At 42.7% G+C, this 23134-nt stretch overlaps 2 protein-coding genes across 17 annotated transcripts in view; one reads left to right on the top strand and one right to left on the bottom strand.

Moving 5' to 3' along the window:
* Positions 1-15830, top strand: part of PCCA (propionyl-CoA carboxylase subunit alpha) — a 234330-nt gene extending 218500 nt beyond the window's left edge. For both annotated transcript variants that reach the window (XM_081003052.1, XM_081003051.1), the window contains exons 23-24: positions 11045-11122; positions 15461-15830. In XM_081003052.1, coding sequence (XP_080859178.1) covers positions 11045-11122; positions 15461-15529 — 147 coding nt within the window. In that variant the 3' untranslated portion in view covers positions 15530-15830. The remainder of the gene's footprint in view (positions 1-11044; positions 11123-15460) is intronic.
* Positions 1-23134, bottom strand: part of GGACT (gamma-glutamylamine cyclotransferase) — a 73210-nt gene that overhangs the window by 37993 nt on the left and 12083 nt on the right. For 5 of the 15 annotated variants that reach the window (XR_013985399.1, XR_013985400.1, XR_013985401.1 and 2 more), the window contains exons 2-3: positions 18162-18661; positions 16805-16930 (exon numbers count right to left, since the gene is read on the bottom strand). Coding sequence is in view for 3 of the 15 variants with exons in the window: in XM_081003327.1 (XP_080859453.1) it covers positions 18171-18644 (474 nt within the window). In the remaining 12 variants the exon portion in view is untranslated. Of the gene's footprint in view, positions 1-4664; positions 6079-13839; positions 13917-16452; positions 16931-18161; positions 18662-23134 lie in introns of those variants that run through there. The other 10 variants (XR_013985395.1, XR_013985396.1, XR_013985397.1 and 7 more) reach the window with 7 other exon arrangements.

Raw genomic sequence — 23134 nt, 5'->3', positions numbered from 1 at the left:
CACATGGACTATCTACAGCAGGGATGGGCAATATGTGGTCCTCCAGATATTGCTGGATTGTAAATTTCATTATACCTGACCATTGGTCATTTTGGCTGTGGCTAGTGGGATTCGTAGTACAACAATACCCAGAGGTCACATGCTTCTGAACTGCTCTCCCCATACACCTTGAGGTGCCAGGCGAAAACAATCTTCTTCAACCAGGCCTTGGGCTGATTGACATCCAGTGTTGTTGGAGGGGGGGATTATTGGTTTGTTGTTGTTCTTATTTTTACTATGTTTTCCGTGGTTTTTGCATTTTAATTTTATGTTGTGAACTGCCCTGTGGGTGAAGGGCGTTATACAGATTTAATAAAATGAATGAATGAATGAGCAGCTACTGGAGAATAGGCTTCTTCACTGAAGTTATGGAAATGATGGGTGGCTAAGCAGCGTGGACCCAAATCCAGGAGTCACAGGATGTCCTCTTCTGGCGTCACCTCAATGCTGCCCCCCAACCCCACTGAATTTCAAAGTTTTTGAACATCCCCTTCCAATATGGTTTGCAAAAAAACATTCAAAAGATTCCTTGATACCTAGTTCTTTGAATCGTGGCTATTGCATTTAGGATTGTGGTGTCGGACTAAATTTATAAACTTCATTACTATTTCAGAGTAGCAGGATACAATATTACAGCCATATTCAGTCCAAGTTTATGGCAAGGTGCGCCTGCACTGGACTTCCCCCAACCTTGAGGCCTTCCCTCTTCATTGCAGGTGGCTTTGAAAATATTCTCAAGTTTCAAAAGCTGCTTTGTAATATGTCATGGCGGCAGGGAGGGGCGAAAGCAAAAGGTCAGGCAAAAGCCCCTTTGCACATGTGCAAATAGAATGCTTGGGAGCTTTGAATGAAATGTCAGGAGTGAAACGGAAGTGCGGATTGCTGCTTTCCACCTAATTCAGCTTAATTTCTTTGTATATTTCAGTAAAGCATCTCAATGGCTTTCTGGAAATACAGATAGGTTTTTCTGGATCAAAATTTGCTTTTCTTCAGTAAGCAAACTGTAATCGATAATTGCACAGTGTTAGTAATTTTGCAGAACTACTGTAAAAATAAATGAAATCCAAAACTTTTTAAACTGATTTGATCTTCCAAATGTATTTTTATATATGTGCTAGAAAAATAATTTAGAATGTGAACTTGAAAGAACTCTTGAATGTAGTGTTTTTATTTTATTTAATTCTAATTTGCATTTGAAAAGTCTGCCTCGGTGCACTTATTTATTTAAACGTGTATGAAAACACTTCAGTATTATCAAGAGGGTGTGATATACGACATGAGGTTTCAAAATAAGAATTGCACTATTTCACAGATAAATTTTAATTCCGAAAAGGCTTGAATAAAGTGTTTAGCAAGCTTGAACAGTGTGTAGTAGCAGCCTCTTATACAAAATAGGACATGGAAATTTGTTCTGTTACGTCAAAGAAGAAATGAAATACTTTACTCGTCAAATAGTAGGTTTATGGTTTCAGACATATTTAATTTTAGACCAACACAATTCTGCTCCATAACACTCAATTTAAAAAGACTAGGAAAAATGTCTTGCTGAGATTACAGATAAATGTCCAGCCATTGTTTTGTCTTTCAAAATGCTCAGACGCAGCAAACTGAAAAGCACCTTACAATCCTCTCTTTTCCCCTCACTTCACTAAGCACACCACAGGCAGCTGATTTCTTGTAAAATGTAAGGTTATATTTTTAATATACTACTTGTTGCTTGTAACCTCCTCCCTTTTTCTTTTAATGCCTTGCTGGCTGTTCAGCTCTTAAAATTCTGAAATAAATTTTCGTGGCCTTTGGTAATTAGCAGTGCTTTGTAAAACAATGAAAGCAAGGGAAGGCATAGGAATGGAACGGTTAATTAAGCTGCACTTTAAAAAAAATGCCTTATACATAGTTTTATGATATAATTTAATGGACACCAAATATTGATTAGAGGCACTTGTCATTTTCATGTAAGTAACCCAGAAGTTTCCCTTTGACTCTGACGTAGTTCTTTGCTCTGGAAGAGCTAGCAGTTCAAATGAAATTCCAGTCAGCTGGTGTTAACTTTATGCAGAATTAAAAAACACAAAACCACCTAGACACCTGGCCACCCTGACACTTAAAAAAAAAAAAAAGGTGGAGAGTGATGCTTATGCGAAAAAAATGGAATGAGGTATTCAGTCCTGTGTGGAACTGCCTATTTTGACACCTATGGGGGGGTCATATATATATATATATATATATATATATATATATATATATATGACTTCAGACAGTTTAGACTTCAGACAGTTCATTTATTTATGCTTATTTTTTTATCCATAGCTGAGGTGTGTGGTGGTGAAAGAAATATTATCATTATAAATTATTACTGGTAGTAGTAGTAGTAGTAGTAGCAGCAGCATTTAATATAACTTATATCTGAATACATAAGGGCGTAGTTTGATACAAGTAGGTCTTCGCTACCCCCACAAAACTGATCAACATTCCTCAGTAGTCAGTGATGACTCGCAATATTCCTAAAACAGGACTGTCAAGCTAATCCATCACTGTGAAGGGAAATCTAGACATTTCTAGAACTTCTGTGTTTTGGATAAGTGGGGGTACAATGATTGGTTCTTATTGCTGTCAGGGGAACGTCACTGACCTTTGATTAATCAAGGGTCAGAAAATCTAGGATGCGCTCTACCGAAATTCATTCTTTGAAGGAGTGTGGCGTAAAAAGTTTAATAATCGTCTGTCAAGCACTGTTAATTGCTGCTAATTATATTTTCAACTCTGTAGCTCCTGTTTCAGAATTTAATTTGGATGGAAGGGGGAAATGGCACTAATTATTTTACACAGATTTGGACAATGTCAAGGAATTCAGTCACGGCTGAATCCTCTTGATTTTGTTTTCTACATAGGTGTCTGATGCCAACAAGTCAGAGAGATAGGGAGAACCTTGAAGGACACCAGTAAGACAAAACAGCTGAGCTGCTTGGAGGGAGGATGGGGATATAAATGTATAGAATGCACAATGCTTAATGCGTAGGGTTGAGACTTTTAAAACTGTGTGTTATCTTCAACCCCCACCCTCTTTTCCTTGTCTAGCTCAGGGTGTATAGTGTGGGCATGTTTGACACAGTTGCAATGACCTTGTCTGTCTTAATTTTTGCAAGAATTATGCCTTATCAGTAGTTGAGTATTGACAGTCTATTGTCACTGCTCGCAACACAACCAAGTACAAGTGTATATGGATATTGGGGGCTTTCCTTTCAGTGCAACTTTCCTTTGAGTTCAAAAAGAGGGTGGTGCTAAAATAAGATTCTAACTGTGCTTTTTACTGGCTCAGAGACGCAAGGTCTCGTCCAATTGTTGCCCCCATTGTTTTGGCTCTCCCCCCCCACCATAAAGTTGTGTGTGATACTTCTCCCTCGTCTTCATCTCCGTGAGTCTTTCAAATACAGTGGTGCCTCGCAAGACGAAATTAATTTGTTCTGCGAGTTTTTTCGTCTTGCGAATTTTTCGTCTTGCAAAGCACGGTTTCCCAAAGTCTTCAAAATCACCAAAGTCTTCAAAAACCTCAAAAAAGGCTACCACACCACGTGCTATGAGTTGCTCCTCGAAGTCACCCTGGGTATTAATGGTTTTAAGAAAAAGGAAACAAACTTGCAAGACGTTTTCGTTTTTCATCTTGCAAAGCAAGCCCATAGGGAAATTCGTCTTGCGAAGCAACTCAAAAAACGAAAAACTCTTTCGTCTTGCGAGTATTTCGTCTTGCGAGGTACCACTGTATATCCTTTTCAAGCACCTGTGTTCGAAAATAATAAAGGTCTCTTAAAAAAAATGTAATGGAAGGGTTTTCACTTTTGCAGACGAGTCAGCAGGGCTGATATTGATCCAGCTTTTTAGGGAGCCCCAGTGCACCAGAAGGTGATACAGTAGAGGGCCTTGCAAGTCCTGGGAGCCTTCTGTCTAATTTGGCAGAAAAACACAATGTAGGGCAACAAAAGAAGGATCCTATACCGTAAGAAATCTCCATGCTCCCCCTTCCTCCTCCTCCCCCCACCATAAAAAGAGGCTTAATTTTTTCAGCTGCACACAATGATTTGATGCTCACTCTTGCATTGAAACAGTTGCTGTCGGAACAGGCAGGAAACAGTTTTCTTTTAATTGCTGAAATCATTCGGAAGTGCTTCGTGCGCTGCTTCTGTGCAGCAGATGCTGTGCATTAATTGGCCTGTGTAGGACTGACCCAGGGTTCCTTGCAGCGGGCCCAATGTTAGGCACGGGGTTTAAATAGCTTATTTATTATTTTGGATAAGCTGGCAAACATGGTATGTTCTTGCACGTGCTGTATTTCATGGTCTGCCGTTCCAATGTCATGTGGGTTTCCAGCCCTGGTAATGTATTAGCAGCAGGTAAGCTCTAAATAACATCCATCAGGAGCTAATTTTTTATTTTTTTTTACCCAGATACGCCAATGACTGATGAACCTGTCTTTTGTATGAATGTTTAGCACAGTAGAAAGCCATATGCCACTGGCACAGTTTCCTGTGCATTCTTTATAGCGGCTAGAGAGTAGTAGGGGGAAAATTTCTCTTGCATTTGCATCCTGTCATTTATGAACAGTTTGCACTTTCTAAAATAGCTCCAGGTTTTGTGTGTGTATGTGTGTGTCTTGGAAGGAACAAAATGTAGGGTTTAGGGTTTCTTAAAGGCAATCTGACTATTGCTCTTGTGTTCTTTATCCAGGGATATTAGAGCTCATCCTTAATAGGGAACCTTGTTTTGTAACTCCCCGTCTGTTCAAAACAGACCTTACCCCATTAGAAGGTCTTCCCTTGTGTGGGAGGACCACAGCTGTTACCGTAAATCTCATCCAGTAACTGTATAACCCCCCATTTTGTGGTTCTGAAGGATGAAATTGAGAAATGGAATACGGTGCACTCATCCTTTACCTCTCCAATTTTAGGCCCTTGCACATCATTTTCATGCTTTTATTCCAAATCAAACGACATTAGCGAGCAACACCACCCTCTGCTAAATGTCTAGCATCAAAGGCCCCTTTTCACAAGGCCGGCATTTTATTTCTTTTCTAAGGAGTGGGTGAATCAATCTCCTTCTCTCAAAATCTTGGCCATTTCTTCAAGGTTGTTGCAGGAAAGAGGCAGCATTTGGAAATGGAGTTTCCACAAAGCAAACAAGGTCCCAACTTAAAAAGAAAGGAGGTGGGGCAGGGAGCAAATGACCTTAAGAGGTTTCTGTTTCTTTAAATCTTTGTGAAATAAGTGGTTCTAACTTCTTATGGTGGGATATTGAGGCTTTAACAGAAATAAGAAGTGGTTGAAATCATTAGCACAACAAAGCAAACTATAAGCTTGAAGATAAAAGTCCCTGGGGGAAAAGTCCTCTGAAAATAAATGGGACTTGATAGATTTCCATATCATTTATAACTTCCCTTAATTACACTTGGAAGACTTGCCAGTAAAACTGGAAAATTGGCAGCCTATATCCATTATAGTAATTTTGCCGACCATGGCAAGCAGCTGGCTTTACTGGATTTTATTTCCCATCACTCACAATTAATCATCAGCTGGAGATGTCTGAAACTCTTCAGAAGGTAGCAATACTGTGTGACATTTGGGCCTCCTTAAAATGCTAAAATCTGCTGAGTAAATGGGCAGAGCTTTCTTTTCCTTCAAGCAAACTCATTTTGGTGCAAGGCAGGCTGCTTGCTTAATGACTGCCACTTTGATAATCGGATGCGAATGTGAACCTTGACCCGGTGTCAAAGGAGAGGACGCAGCAAGCTGGGTGAAAGATATGAGACTCAGATCTGCAAACTTTACACCAATTAGACAGAGTGGAGAAATACATCAGTGCCGATTGGGTTTATCAGAAAGACTTGCAGGGCTTGTGACTGTTTTGTAAGCCTAACATTGAAGACATCCTGTCACAATCATTAAGTCTTTATCAGTTGATTCACAAAAGTCTTAAGGGAGTGGACTGGACCCACAAAGATCTCTTCTTAGGCCCTGCCCTCAGATTGGAGCTCTCTTTATTGTACCTCTGAATATAAACAGGCAAACAATTAATATTCCTGTTACTCTCTTGTGCATAGTGAAATTAGATTTAAAAGTTCCTCCAAGGAGCCCTGACATGACATTCATTAGTACGTTGCCTATAACTTTCGAGACTGTACAAGTTCTAAAGTTTGTTATCTAAACAGATTGTTACCACCAACTCCAATTTTTGTTCTCTAATTCCTATTTTTATTTAAACAGGTAGATAAACAGTTGAAATAATTTTCAAATGGAAATCTTGAGAATTTTGATGCAGGAAGCTATTGTGTACTTGGTGTGTTACACTTTGTTTTTGGAATGAAATGCAGTTTCGTTCCTAGTCAATGAACAATGAAATTAAATATTATTTATTTTCGTATTAATTTTAATCCCAGCAGTTTCAATTTTCTTTCTTCTGAAAAGCCGTTTTAATGAACCTCTGCATTTTGTTTTGTGTTTTTAGAGAATTTAAGGATGAAATCGATTACAATGGCCTCAGATGAGTAAGAATTCTGTGGATTTTATTTGATTTTCCCATGCCCCCATTTGAGGTCACCACTGAAGCCATGATTAAAAGTATAAAGAGAATTTAAAATAGTAACTATTTTTGATTACTGCAAACTGTCCTGTACAGTGTGATTTTTCTGCTTTTTTCCAGTTTTCCATCTTTAGAAGTGTAGAAAAGTTATTGAAATTTTTGTTTAAAGCCTAACTTAATTCTTAAATGAGGAAAGAGGATATTTTAGAGATCTCAAAGATATTCATTTTCCGGCTTAAATAATACAGGCAGGCAAAAAGATACACACAATTATGCAGTGAAAGAAACCAAACAAAGCCCAAGAGAATGAATGAAAGAGGAAAGGGAGATATATTGGTGACTAATTTTAGGATTTGCTGTTTTGCAACACAGTGGGGGAGGAGACATTAAAGATTGACATAAAGAACAATTATTAATGTGGGTGCTTAAGTGACACTTTCTCTTAAAGCCGTTTTAAATAAATTGGCTATTATTAGACATAATGCCACAGTATTTAAACATTGAGTATCTATGGAAATAAAAGTTTTCACCTAAGACAGAGAACTAGCATAAGTTAGTTTTTTTGTAAGGGTTTGTTGGGTAAGTTTTCACTAAATAATACTATTCCCAGTTACCTTTGGGGAGTACGTGTTTGGATAGAGAAGCGGTACATAGGGAACGAAGTTAGAGGTTCATAGAAGGAATCCATCAGACAACCCTCTGTGTAATTTTTTTAAAAATGTGGGGTTGTTGAATCTTTAGGAAATTGTTGCTGTGGGTGGGGGCAGGAGGTTGAGTATATGTTTTTTAACAGGCCCAGAAAATTATGTTGTTGGCCCCTTTATATGTAAAATGTATTACGTTTGCATCAAGCATGCACACAGTTTGCAGTTTAGAACATGCCTATAGATTTGAAGCACTTAACATAGATGGTTTAGAATTTGGCAACTAGAGGCTTTTCTCACTTAGGAAACCTTCACCAGTGACGAGATAAATCAAACTCATCTTGCAAAGCCCACTTCTAGAGCAGGGAATATTTCTGAGAGTGGGAGGCAAAGGGAGACCTCTGACAGCAAAGGCTGGGAAGGATGTAAGATAGATAGGGAGATCCCCTTGGTCCAGTGTTTTGAAGCTTTTGGAGAACTTAGCGGAACTCTTGAGCTTTCTGACAGTTCTCTGAGAAAGTTTGGGTACAGTAGGCCTACTCCAAATAGTGATAGGGCAGTATTTGCACATTAATGGAATTTTTATGCCGGAATGCTTCTCTTGTCCATCGGTTAACCTAGTACCACTAATGCTATATGCACAAGTCATGTATCAGTGCAGTGTTAAGCCTGATACGACACATTTGCTCTAATGTACTTGCACGTATCTCTTGTTGTGTAGCTCAGGATGCAAGTAAACTACAGTGGTACCTCGGGTTACAGAAGCTTCAAGTTACAGACGCTTCAGGATACAGACTCCGCTAACCCAGAAATAGTACCTCGGCTTAAGAACTTTGCTTCAGGATAAGAACAGAAATCGTGCTCTGGCAGCGCGGCGGCAGTGGGAGGCCCCATTAGCTAAAGTGGTGTCTCAGGTTAAGAACTGTTTCAGGTTAAGAACAGACCTCCAGAATGAATTAAGTTCCTAACCCGAGGTACCACTGTACTCAAATCTTAGCTCCCTTTTGTAATGGAGGAAATTCACTTTCCTATGATTGTTCCTGACATGTTTTTGTCATCTGAACTGTGTGGCATCCCCTTAAGGAAAAAAGTACCTATGTTACCCTAGGAGATGGGAACAGTGACGTGCTTTCATATTGTACCTGGGTTAAGTCAACATGTTGAATGGGACTATTCTATGGTGTCTCCATTTTGCACGACAAATTTCGTACTCAACATTGTCCTATCCATTTAGGACTGTCTCTCATAACATGCCATGAACTTCTTTATGCAGCACATAGCGCTGGCCACCACCATGGATGGCTTTTATAGATTATTGGACGACAGCCACTAGCCACAATGGCTATGTTCTGCCTCCACAGTCAGAGGCATAATGCCTCTGAATACCAGAGTGTGTATGACTGATGTTGTGTTCATGTTCATCTTGCCAGCTTCCCACAGTTTCCCACCTAGTCCTGTGAGAACAGGATGCTGAACTAGATAGGTCATTGGCCTGATCCAGCAAGTTCCTCCTGGTTCTTATGAAGACAAGGAGGCGAAAAGTGTGTGGCGCTTCCTATTTAATGTACATGCAATGAAAAAACTGGTGGTGGTATGTGTGCACATCACACGTGACAGCAGAGCTGACTTGAGGAGGCCAGGGGCAGCATGAGATTAACTGCAGTTTTATTTGGGGTTTGAGATGTGAGCTAAGATGTGCAGCCAAAAGCTGCGCAAAGAAAATGGGCTTTGAGGAATGAGTTTCAGCCATCAGTATTCTGCGAGGGTGCCCAGACATAAGGGAAAGCAAGTGAGGATGTAAAATAGGAGACTTGAGTGGTTGAGGGTGCTGGAATTGGGATGTGGCAAGGGTCACAGGCATGAATGTAAAGGAAGTGTGTGTGGAAATCTTGTTATATGTGAAGAGGGCACTGCTCTCTTACAGTGTCCCAGTTTAGTTCCAACAGCTGAGGGTGGTTCATTCCAGGTCAACAAAGAAGCAATGTGATTCAGTCTATTGTGCTCTTGCTGATGTGGAACAAGCACTTTTGAGCAACAGCCTTGAGAAACAAGCTGCATTCCTTTAAATAACTTTACATCTTACTTTTCAATAAAATTGCAGTGTGTGTTTTCCGTAGGAAGGCTGTGGATTGTGGCTCCTCCCTGCACAGTTTATTTCATGTACACACAGTGCAACGCATGGATTGCCAGTGTGGCACCTTTGCCCACAGAGAGACCTTCCTTGGTGCCCACAGGGTCCCATCCTCTTGCTCAGATTAGGCTTAAAAGAAGCCTTCTTTGGGTGTTACCCCATGGGGAGCGGAGAGCTACCACACACATGTGATGCCCACCACAGTCTCTCTCTTTTGAAATCGTGGCCATCGCCTTAGCAAGGTTGTTGACTCCTGATGTAATTGATGCTTATTACATGGAGGTGGTAATGTATGTAGGTGTCAAGACAGGATGAAAGAAATGAGGTTCTATTGGAGGGGCAACATAGAAGAAGTACTTGAACACTTAGCAGATGTTTTATGGGAGATATGAAGTCTGGTGGTGATAAGAATTAGTGTGACAAATACACTTATGCATGCAGTAGATCTGTTCAACTTTTGTTATTTAATATGGTGTTTCCAGTGACAAAATTGCATATGTGGGTAGTATAATCTTGAAAGTTAGTATTAGTTCATGTAACTAGTATTTCAGACCATGTATAGGAAGAATCTCAAATTGCTCCCATCGCTGGTTTGGAAATAGTATAGTCTCTAGTGGAAATGATGTTTCATTGTGGGCTCTGAAGCATGTAGTTAATTTCAGATATGAAGTAAGGAAAGTCACACTTAAATTGTGAGGTTTGAGGGGAAAATGACCCAAGGAAACAGCTGCTTCATGCAGTGCAAACTGGCTAGTTTTTTGGTTGTAAGTTTCTCTTTAGTTGCCTTGGGTAAGATAAAGCAACTAATAAATGTAATAAATAATAATAATTTCCCAACTTCCTATAAAGCTGCGTATTAATCAGACAGAGGTAGTTTGCCTAATTGGCATAGGATGTGCTTATCTCACATGATCAACTTTTTTGGGCTTAAAAAAAATAATCCATGGAGGTACACAATGGATCCACTGGTTACCTTGAGCATGTGAACAGTTTTTTAAGAGTTCAACTAGGCAGAAACAGAAAGTGAGAGTGCTACTCTGAATGAATATGAGACTGGGTGGTGGTAGTTTGATTCCATAAGACTTGCATCTGGTCTGCAAATGTCTGCTTTTCTTAATAATGAAGAGACAAGGAATTCCACAGGGCACTAAAGCTCTTTGAGGACAAGTAATCCAAGCAAGCCCTTCTCTTTAGAAGTTTCACCAGGCCTTGTGCATGCAATTGCTGATCCTTTCTTTACAAGGACTAAAACATGTATTTTGTTTTGCTTTGCTTTGACTGGTAAGCTGAGATTCTTGGGAAGGTGAATTCTCTAGCCAGCCTCAAAAAATGCACATTTTTCCTGTGTTTGCAGTTTTCTGTACTGCATGCACAGCCTTAATGAGTCAGAATCCATATTCTTTATACAGTGGGAATTAGATGGTTAAAGTCTTTTCAAGAATTGAGTACCTGTAGGATCTGAACTCAAGTTTCTATCAGACCAGAGTACATCATATGGTGCATATCAGCATTAGAGTCTGAAGGTGACTAAAGAAAGGAACTACACATGGGATAAAAATTGTCTTTTTTCTTTGTTTAAAGACGTTTCTGTGTTAATTTTCCTGTTGATTTTAAGGTTATAATGTTAGCATTTTAATGTCATCTTTTTTGCTTTTACCAGGTTGCAGAAGGTCAGGAGGTCTGTGTGATTGAAGCCATGAAAATGCAGAACAGTTTGGTTGCTGCTAAAACTGGCAAGGTATGTCCAGTCAGACTACTAGATGTTTTATGTCACTTGTCAAGTTGAGCACAAGCTTTATTTTTGAAAATAGATTTTATTATCGGCATCAATCTTGAACCTTATTGCACTGTTCTGTAACTGTATGGTGACGCACACACTTGATTTCACAAATGTTTATCAAATGTTCAGAATTATTTGTCTTGGCTGCAGCCTTTCTGTTCAGATTTGGCCTAGGCTACAATCCAATAGAGTTACAGTAGATGCACTTTGAGTCAAGTGTGCTTGTGCTGGATTGTGGCCCTAGAAATCAGAATTTGTGCCTTTGTAATTTCACTACCGTATTTTTCGGACTATAGGACGCACCGGCCCATAGGACGCACCTAGTTTTCAGGGGGGGAAATCAAGGAAAAAAATATGATTTCCCCCCCGCAGCTTTGGGAGCAGCGGACAGGCTGCACGCAGCCTGTCCGCTACTCCAAGACCTTCTCCCTGCTTTTGCGGGAGGTGGCGGAATTCCCCAACCTCCCGCAAAAGCCCACAGGAGCCCCGCGCGACTCCTGCGGGCTTTTCGACCAGGAGGGAGAAGGGACTGAAACGGCCAGTCAGTCCCTTCTCCCTCCTCGGGGAAAAGCCCCCAAGAGCGACGCGCTCTTTAAAGGGTGCGCGGCTCCTGCAGGCTTTTCTAGGAGGTGGGGGAATTCCCCCACCTCCTAGAAAAGCCAGCAGAAGCCGCGGAGCCCCTTTAAAGAGCACGAGGCTTTTGCGGGCTTTTGCGGGAGGTGGGGGAATTCCCCCATCTCCCCCAAAAGCCCGCAGGAGGGAGAAGGGACTGACTCGGCCAGTCAGTCCCTTCTCCCTCCTTGGGGAAAAGCCCCCAAGAGCCGCTCGCTCTTTAAAGGGTGCGTGGCTCCTGCGGGCTTTTCTAGGAGGTGGGGGAATTCCCCCACCTCCTAGAAAAGCCGCGGAGCCCCTTTAAAGAGCGCGCGGCTTTTGCCTGCTTTTGCGGGAGGTGGGGGAATTCCCCCATCTCCCGCAAAAGCCCGCAGGAGGGTTGGAGAGTAGCGGGAGGGCCTTCCCGCTGCCCCCCATCCTCTGGGGCTGGCGATGGGGGAAGCGCTGCTTTCCCCACCGCCAGCCTCGAAGCCGGGTTGGAGGGTAGCGGCAAGGCGTCGCGCGCCTTCCCGCTGCCCCCCATCCTCTGGGGCTGGCGATGGGGGAAGCGCTGCTTTCCCCACCGCCAGCCTCGAAGCCGGGTTGGAGGGTAGCGGCAAGGCGTCGCGCGCCTTCCCGCTGCCCCCCATCCTCTGGGGCTGGCGATGGGGGAAGCGCTGCTTTCCCCACCGCCAGCCTCGAAGCCGGGTTGGAGGGTAGCGGCAAGGCGTCGCGCGCCTTCCCGCTGCCCCCCATCCTCTGGGGCTGGCGATGGGGGAAGCGCTGCTTTCCCCACCGCCAGCCTCGAAGCCGGGTTGGAGGGTAGCGGCAAGGCGTCGCGCGCCTTCCCGCTGCCCCCCATCCTCTGGGGCTGGCGATGGGGGAAGCGCTGCTTTCCCCACCGCCAGCCTCGAAGCCGGGTTGGAGGGTAGCGGCAAGGCGTCGCGCGCCTTCTCGCTGCCCCCCATCCTCTGGGGCTGGCGATGGGGGAAGCGCTGCTTTCCCCACCGCCAGCCTCGAAGCCGGGTTGGAGGGTAGCGGCAAGGCGTCGCGCGCCTTCTCGCTGCCCCCCATCCTCTGGGGCTGGCGATGGGGGAAGCGCTGCTTTCCCCCACCGCCAGCCTCAAAGAGCAGACTCTCCTGGCTTCAGCGGAAGCAACGCGAAGCCTCCGGAGCGCAGGCTTCGGAGGCTTCGCATTGCTGTCGCTGAAGCCGAGGAGTCTGCATTCGCTCCATAGGACGCACACACATTTCCCCTTCATTTTTGGAGGGGAAAAAGTGCGTCCTATGGTCCGAAAAATACGGTAATTGTTCAGCTAGGCCAGAGGAAGGCAACCTAAGGCCTGGGGGCCAGATGTGGCCCAACCACCTTCTCAATCCGGCCTGCGGACGGTCTGGGAATCAGCGTGTTTTTACATGAGTAGAATGTGTCCTTTTATTTAAAATGCATCTCTGGGTTATGAACTGGCATAGGAATTCGTTCATATTTTCCCCCAAAATATAGTCCGGCCCACCACATGGTCTGAGGGACGGTGGACCGTTCCACGGCTGAAAAAGGTTGCTGACCCCTGAGCTAGGCAGTCCCAAAACATGTCATGCACAAACAGACTTTAGGACCACAATGCAGAGCATATGGCCAAAACTTTACACACAAGCAGTGCTTCTTTTTAAAACAAACAGTTCACTGCCCCTTCACGAGCTAAGCTTTTAAAAGTGCTTCATCCCAGTGGGTATGTGGAGGTAGTCACAAGGTTCTTTAGGTTGTTAGGATATTGCAAAATACTTAGGAGGTGTCATCTCTGCTTTTGCTTTTCCTAAATTACCAGGCACAGTGCAAGTCCCATTTTTAAGCCCTATTGAGGCATTCAATGCCTATTTGTAATCAGGATTCTAAACAACACAAGGAGCCTCCCTAAGTACAGGAGGCAGCCCACTTCAGCACTTGATTCTTCAACTCATGGAGGGATGAAAAAAGCAGATGAGGATGTGCCAGAAGGAATAGGGCTTGGCAGTGTGCCCCTGCTGTTCCTCACATGACTGTGATTGTGCATAGACACTGAATACTCAGACAGGGCGATACTCACGTATAGATAAATGTCAGACACATTTGTGTGTCTGCACAGATGGTAACTGGAAACAACTGTAGTTACAGTTAAGCAACCTTTAAAAAAATCATTTCAATGGAATTAATGTGTTAGTAGTTCTTGTTTACAGAACCTTTGTGAAAATACATTATTTGGTTCAAAACAGTTCCTGGTAGGCAATTTATAAGTGGCCTGGGTTTGTTTTTGTCTAGTGCGTGTATTAGGGCTGGGTGATACCAGCTTTTCAACATTGTGGTGTATCGCCAGTAAAACCTCATGGTTTGGTGATATACCGTAATGCTGAAAAAACAAGCTGCATTGGTCTCTGCCCACGAGGCACCGGCTGAAACTGCCCCAGCTCTCACCATGAGAGCTGAGGTGGTTTCACCCAGGCGCTTGTGGGCTCAGCTGGGAATCAGGAAGGCTTCCCCTTCCCAAATGAGACAGCCCCGGTGTGAGCAGGCAGAGCGTTGGGGCTCCTTTAACTGCTTGCTGTGGGGAGCGGCACCTGCACAGTTTCATGGAGCCACCAGCTCACAAGAGCCAGCCCGGGGCTTGGTGCTCCTTTAACTGCTTGGCTGAGGCAAGGGCAACTGCACAGTCCAGCAGTCTAAAGATGCACCTCACTGATACAGCTTGTTTCTCCCTCTGTGCCGTATGAGGGCAGTGTTTGGATGGTGGCTTCACTTAGCGATATATCGCTGGTGAAACCACCTCCTCTCCCAAGTCCCTCTTCTAGCAGCACCCGCTGGAGGAAGGCACTCTTTACTCCCTCCAGCAGACGGACTCGGTGGTGGTCTGCTTCTCATACTGGTCCTGGGTGATATATCGCCCAGGCCTAGTGTGTATTTGAATTTTAAAGCCCATTTCTACAGAAATGGTTATATGACATTTACAGTTGGGGGCGGGGGGACCAACCAAACCTCTTGTGCTCCAAAATGCATAGTTTGTAGATTTACCGTATTTTTTGCTCTATAAGAATCACTTCTTCCCTCCTAAAAAGTGAGGGGAAATGTGTGTGCGTCTTATGGAGCGAATGCAGGCTGCGCAGCTATCCCAGAAGCCAGAACAGCAAGAGGGATTGCTGCTTTCACTGCGCAGTGATCCCTTTGCTGTTCTGGCTTCTGAGATTCAGAATCCCCCCCCCCTTGTTTTCCTCCTCCAAAAACTAGGTGCGTCTTGTGGTCTGGTGCATCTTATAGAGCGAAAAATACGGTACTTTGGCACAAGCACCAAACGTGATTGACGATAAAAATTCTAAACAACTGCAGCAATGAAAAGCAACAAACAAAACCAGCATCAAGCACAGTGCTATTTTAAAATAGTGTAAAAATTGTCTGATATTTACCAAAATCACCTTTAAAAAATCCAGATGTTAAAACACAGAGAAAAACAAACTTCTTAAAGTGTTTTGGATAGAATGGAAGCACAATTAAAAACTTGGGCAATGTGTTTGATTATGTTCCAGGACATGCTTTTTAGATTTCTGTTTCATGTTTTATAAGGTCTTTAAAATGGAAATCTACCACTTATTTTCTTTGCACAGCCAACTGCAATTAAAAAAAGATTCTTGGCCTTGTTTTCAGAATCAAATTGATTTTTTTCTTCCTTTGCGCTGCAGGTGAAAGCTGTACATTGCAAAGCTGGTGAAACTGTCGGGGAAGGAGATGAGCTTGTGGAACTGGAATGAAACTATTTATTTCATATGTTGCCACAATTGACTAGCACCTTCTATGTTCCTCCACAAATTCAAATGAACATTAAGGTAGCAAGCAAATTATGTAAACTAAAATGATGCGATGGTATTTTTTTAAACTATCTTAAACAAGAGGCAAGGGTCCATATGGTTTACCTTGCTGAGACTGAACTTAAAATTGCCTCTGGATCTCATATCACTCCTTTTATAAATACCTGTACATAAGGGATTTGTAATTCTCTTCTGCAGTTCTACTGCTATTAAACAAATTAATAAAAGCATTTTTGCATATAAACTGTGTCATTTAAAGCCTTCACAACTTTGGTACTTTAACCTAAAACTGGGTCTCCACATGTAACAACAGAAATAACTTTGTACTGACTCCCCTACCTGTATACCAGTTTCATAAAAAATAAGCAAAGGGTGAGTTTTAATTGGCCAGTAGGCATGGGGATCCTCTACCTCATGGGCTAAACTAAACCTGACAATGATCCTGACATTATATATGACCTCAGGCGTGGGGCAGGAAAAGATATGACTGCAAAGCAACAATCAGGAGTCTTAAGGAAGTTCCCACTTCTTCATTGGCAAGTGACACTTGTATTCAGTACCGTTTAAATCTGGTGTGAAATGCAAGCCCCACGGGGATTGGTTTTACTCAGGAGCCTCCAGCTGGGAACTCCTGAGTGCAGCTGCTCCCTACTGAAAGTAGGGCTGGAAGCTCATCATGAGAACAAACAGACCCTAGCCTGATCCTGTTTATCACCCCACACCAGGTGCATGCACTGTCATAACTCTTGTGACTATAGTAGTGTCCTACACAGCAAGTCCCCACATCTAGATTTAATTTACTATAATAATGACAAATGTTTTAAGTAAATCATACTAAGCAGTTTTTTAAGTAATACAAATGTACACAATTTTAAAAATATCTATTACAAATTTTCTCATTATTTACAGTCAAAGATTAATAAACTGAATTTTGTCAAAATTTATACCACTATCACTCTACAATTAAAGCAATCTGCCATCACCTTATTTTTACTTGGAAGCCTAACATTAAAGCAAAAGAATGAATGGACTGTATAAGAGAGAAAGCTGAAACAAAGACATGAACACAAGTGAGCAATTGTATGTGTACAACCTTAAATAGTAGGATAATTAATACAATAGTAGGAGTAGCATTGTGTGTCTAATTAATATCAGGAACTGCTCTGCCCTTCAGTTGTACAGCAAGGTCACATTGGGTACTTAAGGAATATAACCAACCTTAAAAACTGCTTTCTTGCAGTTTTCTTGAGAATCTGCCTTCTTCCCTGCTGGCATATTTCAAAATTCTGAGCTATAAATGAAGAGAGGTTGATTCTGTTCAGTAGTCTGTGGTCATTTATGGAGCTGAAACAGGCAGGAGGAGAATGTAAATATACTAAAACCTAATGAATAGAACTCCTGCCAACCTAGCAGTGTGAAAGCACGTCAAAGTGCAAGTAGATAAATAGGTACCACTCCAGCGGGAAGGTAAACGGCGTTTCCATGTGCTGCTCTGGTTTGCCAGAAGCGGCTTAGCTGTATGCCGGCTCCCTCGGCCAATAAAGCGAGATGAGCACCGCAACCCCAGAGTCGATCACGACTGGACCTAATGGTTAGGGGTCCCTTTACCTTTTTAATGAATAGAAACTATGATGTCCAGAAAGGTGGACAAATAAATGAAGATGCAGAGGACTCCACATCACTTGGACTTCACTTTGTGAGTCAGTATTCTTAGTTCTTTCCAATTCCTGAACCATAACTTTCTCTGGAGCTCTTAAGGCCCATTTGACAAATCTGGCTCCTAGCAGCACTACGATGTCAACTCATTTCCATTCACGGATTTTGTAGTCATGCTAGTGATATACTGCCTGCAGGATCAGAGGTAACATGCCTCTAATATCACTTGCTGGGAACAGCAGCAGGAGAGGTACATGGCCTTTCTGATCTGCTTGTAGGTCTCACATAGGCATCCGCCTGGCCCGTGTGAGCAAAAGGATGCTGGCCTAAGTAGGCCTTTTTTCTCATCCAGCAAGGCTGTTCTTAAGTTTTTAACTTGTTGTTCCAGAGCAATGCCACTCCAGAACAATGCCACGTATAATGAGAGCCTGATGCTCTCATCATTTTTGCCCTCCATGCCCACTTAGAGCACCTGAAAGCCAGAGGACTGGACTTTGAGGGCATCAGCAAAGAGAATTCCCTTAGCGAACTCATTTGTCTCACAGTGCTTGATTAATGAATCTCTTACAAGGGCCATTTCCTTGCTTATGTGAAGGTTGTACAGTAATGCAAAAAGTTTGTTGTAAGCTGGAGGTTCTTTATCCCCCGGTACATTGCTAGAAATACTGCAGTATTTTATCTTTGCTTTGCAAAACAGTATTCCCCCCTCCACCTCTTGATCAAGTTTTAAACAGAGAACTACAGAATTAAAGACCGCATCTTGCATGACTAGGCAAGTTTAGTCTGAAAACCTGACTGGACCCCAAAATATTGGCTTGAAGGCAACTATATTATGGTCTGAAACATTAGTGCTTACTTTCTGTAAAAATGCTAGAGATTTTACTCAACTTCTTGATAATATGTCCATATCAGCTTTTACCTTCCAGTTTCAATCTCTGCTTTCCCTTAGTACATATGGAAGCCCGTGTTTCCCAAAGGAATCATAGTTGTCATAGTAAGGGAGATGTATCCATTCTGGCTGGTAAGTGGTGGTGCTATACACATAGCATTCCAGGATGCTGTTAACAGCTGGCGTCCCTTCAGGTGGACTACTTTCATCTTCCTGCTCAACTACTTCAATTCTCACTGGGGTTCGCTGATACATGTCTGGACAACTTTCAAACTCATCAAGGAATTGCAACATCTGGTCATTGACAGCATAAATCTCTCCAGTGACACGGTGTCCCGTTCCTGGGATGTTCAGCAAATAAGGAACGTTGTATTTCCCGGCAATCACTAGGGGGTATTTCTCCACTGTGAGCCCCCTGCCCTGGAATCTGGCTGTCCCATTAGCACCATTTATCATGTACGGGTAGTTGGGCTGGCCTTTCTTAAGGGTCCCGTAGACAAAGACACGAACCATGCCTCTGACGAAAGGAACTGAAATAAACAAAAATAAGCTTTGATACATTATCGCACTTTGAGTAAACATTGTTCCTTAAAAGCTTGTTATTACAGCAATATTTAGCAAATACGGTTGCTTTAAAACAATCCAAGGAATACAAGCTGGCTATTTTTCTAACTCCAGTTATAATTTACAATACAAGTGTCAAAAGGAAGAAAGCAAAGATCATAGCAAAAATAAGAAACAGTTGCTTGTTGTTCGACAGCAAGCACTCCAGTTATCAGTTCACACTGTCCAATTCCTTCATGTAATAGTGTATGCGGTCACAAGATTCGTTATGAACAGGGCCATCTAATCTAAGCAACCATTTTCAGGATCCCGTTGTTTTCAGCATGTATGTACAACCCAACTCTTTCTGCAAGTGAGCATGTATGTGGTTGGTTTGGTTACTGTATACGAATTCCAGTTGACATACTCATTACCAAAAGTTATGACAGGCCTTCATGTACATGATGTAGCCATTATGTACAGTACCTGCCCTGCAATCTGTGTATTAAATATGTCTCAGAAGCAATCTGTTAAAAAAAAAGTCATTTTTTAAATAAAGTCTATGAATGATCAATAATTCTAAAATGCAATTATTACAATCCCTGTGAATGCAAAGGTGGTATGTTATTTTAACAATGCTACCTCCTTGGGTTCAACAGATATTAAAACAAATTCACAGGAGGGGTGTGTGCAAGTTTGGAATATTCCGCAAAATACTGGACCAGCTCTGGAAATCCATAAGCCACCAAAGGATTGTATGTGAAATACACCACCACTTTTGAAAGTAGAGAAAAGGATACAAAGTCAGTGTCACTTAAATATTGCTCCCAAAAAATCCTCACCCCGTTGGGGTTAGTGCATTTAATTCTTATTATTTCCATTTATAGACCACTTACAGTCTGAAAGAGACAAAGAAACACACAAAACATTTTTCATTGCTCTTAGTTCCAAGGTATACCAAAGAGTAGAACAGGCTCCACAATGCCAACCAAGACACTTGGGGGTGACAGTGTCAAGAGCTCTACACACACTCTGGGAAGGCCAGCCTTTAGTCAATTACAACCTTCAGGTCAGTGGCATCAATCTCACCATGTAAGGGGGACTGGGTTTTTATACCCCAACCCAGCTAGGAGCTGATGCAAGAGGTTGAAAAAAGCCTCATTCCAAGGGCAGCCATTTTCTCGGCTCTTGGTCAGACAAGCCCCTAATTCTTACTCCAGCTTTAAAGCAGAGGTTGAATTTCAGCTTCCTCAAAAGTCAAATTTGCAAGGCTTACACAGTGGTCACTGCTCATATCCTGCCAAAGACCTAGCCTTCATTGCATTACACCGTTTCCAAAAATGTTTGATGTTTCTCACCAGGAGATGTCTGTCACAGATTGTGACTCTAGCTTTTGGCATGAGTGTGGCGCTAGTGTTTTGCAATACACCTGGCTGACTAGTTTGATGTTCTATTTTGGGAACAGCTTTCCCAGTGTAGGGCAAAAGAGCCTCCAATTTACTAAAGTAATGAAAAGGTTTCCATTTTATTCCTTGGCTACTGTTCAAAGTATTCTGCCTCCCAGATGAACCTTTCTCCCTCCCTTCATGATGTTTCTGTCCAACTAAAGCCCAGAACATCTGATGCTTCCCCAAATTTTGCTATCAGTCATGAACTGCTAGGAGAGACAGTCTCTCCCCCCCCCCCAACACAGCAGTTTGGTCCTTAATTGCCAGATGCAGAAAATCTTCAGAAGGTGAGCAGGACACCTGGCCCTCACTTTACACAGAGGGTCATTATGAGGCATATTCAATTTTTTCCTATTCTTTCATAACAGTTCATTTATTTATTAAGGAAGGATGTAGTGCATATTTTTCTGAATAAAAAGCAGAGCAACGTTTCATCATTGTGGTTCAAGAGGTTTACTTTCAGAGAATGTTAAGATTAAGAGAGCCAGGGTGACAGAATAGAGAAGAGACTGTGCTTCCAGTCTAGTCATTTTGTGTGGAATGGCCATGCTCCATTCGCTCCCTAATTACAGGGCATTCACAAAATACTATCTGAGAAGACATCCAATTATTGTGTTCCTGTTTTTCCCCTGCAATTTTTCTGTCTTCTTGGACAGTCTTTTCTCATGCCCACTCCCTCAAAATTCAGAAGAACAGAAGGGTTGCTCAGCCTCCCCCGTACAGATGTCTTTAGCACTATTCTTGTTAAAAGGGTGTGGCTTTGATGTGGGCCATGACCTATCAGGAAAGTGAACCTATCGCCACTTAGCACATATTAGAACATTTGTGATGGGTGTCACTTAATGACCCAATTTGGGTGTCCCCCCTCAGTCAGTTGAGGAAAAGCATGATTATAACACCATAATGCTATCATGCTCTAATTATGATGTTGTAACATCATAAATATCTCACTTTTATGTAATAAAAAACTGGGAAAAACTGGGAAATTATTTTAGCTCAATTTAAAAAGTTAGAATGGGCTCATAAAACAGTAACCCTCACAAGAGTTAGCAGTGAATATGTGCTGGGCAGCACGTGGCCCAACCCACAGCAATGATGTCACATGCACTGGTGTGGATACAGCATAGATGTAGAAACAAAAAAGTGCACTACTCCCAACAGTGTGCAAAGTCAATTAAAATTCAATTCAAACATTATAAACAGAAGACCTGGCTAGCACAAGGAGGTCTGTCTGGAAGCAACCTAAGACTAAAAAAATTAAGATGGCTTCTCCAAAGATACGTCCTGATTTCCTTACCTTTTTAAGATTTCTCAGATAGTATCTACAAGCTAGTATTTTAAGATTTCTCAGATAGTATCTACTGGGGTGATCCAGTAGGCATTATATACTTGTGAAACCTGCATACCCTCCAACATTTCTCCAATGAAAATAGAGATGTCCTATTTCTTCATAATAATCATAATCCAACATATATAAAAAAAAATTTTAAATCCCTATATAGGGCTGTCTTCAGATGTCTTCTAAAGGTTGTATAATTACTTATCTCCTTGGGTTGGGGTCACATAACTCCATACCTTCCAACATTTATCATATGGAAAGAGGGACATCCTAAGGAAAAGGAGGACACTCCAGGATCAAATCTGAAACCAGGACGGCTTCTGTAAATCTGGGACTGTCCCTGGAAAATAAGGACACTTGGAGGGTCTGAACCTGCAGAGTCCCAGCAACTGCCTCTACCAGGGAGTACGTAGGCCTCACAAAAGCCTTTAACAATTCATTTCACATGCATTTCACAAGCCATTCTCTCTTGACACACAATCTGGAAATTACCAGTGTAGCACCTACAAACATGACCCTAGCAGTGATAGAATCATAGAATCATAGAGTTGGAAGAGACCACAAGGGCCATCGAGTCCAACCCCCTGCCAAGCAGGAAACACCATCAGAGCACTCCTGACATATGGTTGTCAAGCCTCTGCTTAAAGACCTCCAAAGAAGGAGACTCCACCACACTCCTTGGCAGCAAATTCCACTGTCGAACAGCTCTTACTGTCAGGAAGTTCTTCCTAATGTTTAGGTGGAATCTTCTTTCTTGTAGTTTGGATCCATTGCTCCGTGTCCGCTTCTCTGGAGCAGCAGAAAACAACCTTTCTCCCTCCTCTATGTGACATCCTTTTATATATTTGAACATGGCTATCATATCACCCCTTAACCTCCTCTTCTCCAGGCTAAACATGCCCAGCTCCCTTAGCCGTTCCTCATAAGGCATCGTTTCCAGGCCTTTGACCATTTTGGTTGCCCTCCTCTGGACACCTTCCAGTTTGTCAGTGTCCTTCTTGAACTGTGGTGCCCAGAACTGAACACAGTACTCCAGGTGAGGTCTGACCAGAGCAGAATACAGTGGCACTATTACTTCCCTTGATCTAGATACTATACTCCTATTGATGCGGCCCAGAATGGCATTGGCTTTTTTAGCTGCCGCGTCACACTGTTGGCTCATGTCAAGTTTGTGGTCAACCAAGACTCCTAGATCCTTTTCACATGTACTGCTCTCAAGCCAGGTGTCCCCCATCTTGTATTTGTGCCTCTCATTTTTTTTGCCCAAGTGCAATACTTTACATTTCTCCCTGTTAAAATTCATCTTGTTTGTTTTGGCCCAGTTCTCTAATCTGTCAAGGTCGTTTTGAAGTGTGATCCTGTCCTCTGGGGTGTTAGCCACCCCTCCCAGTTTCGTGTCACCTTGGTTCCATTCCCATCTCCCTAGTTGAGAGTCAGTGTGGACTCATGATCAGAGTTTTAGTCTATAGCTAGGGAGGCATATTCAAATTCTCCATTAGCTAACCAAGGGAATTTTGGGCCAGTCGCTGGCTCCACTGGCGGAGGAAGAGGAGTGCGGGGGGAGCGCACCGCTCCCAGCAGCGTAAACCTGGCAGGGTGCCATTGCGGCTCCCCCCCACCTGTGCTAGGAACCCTGCCCTCGCAGGCTGCACACCCCGCCCCCCAGGACGTGT

This window comes from Podarcis pityusensis, assembly GCF_964106645.2.
Source record: "Podarcis pityusensis genome assembly, chromosome: 4".
In the NCBI taxonomy this organism is placed as follows: Eukaryota; Metazoa; Chordata; class Lepidosauria; order Squamata; family Lacertidae; genus Podarcis; species Podarcis pityusensis.
This window is presented reverse-complemented; position numbering and strand designations above follow the sequence as displayed.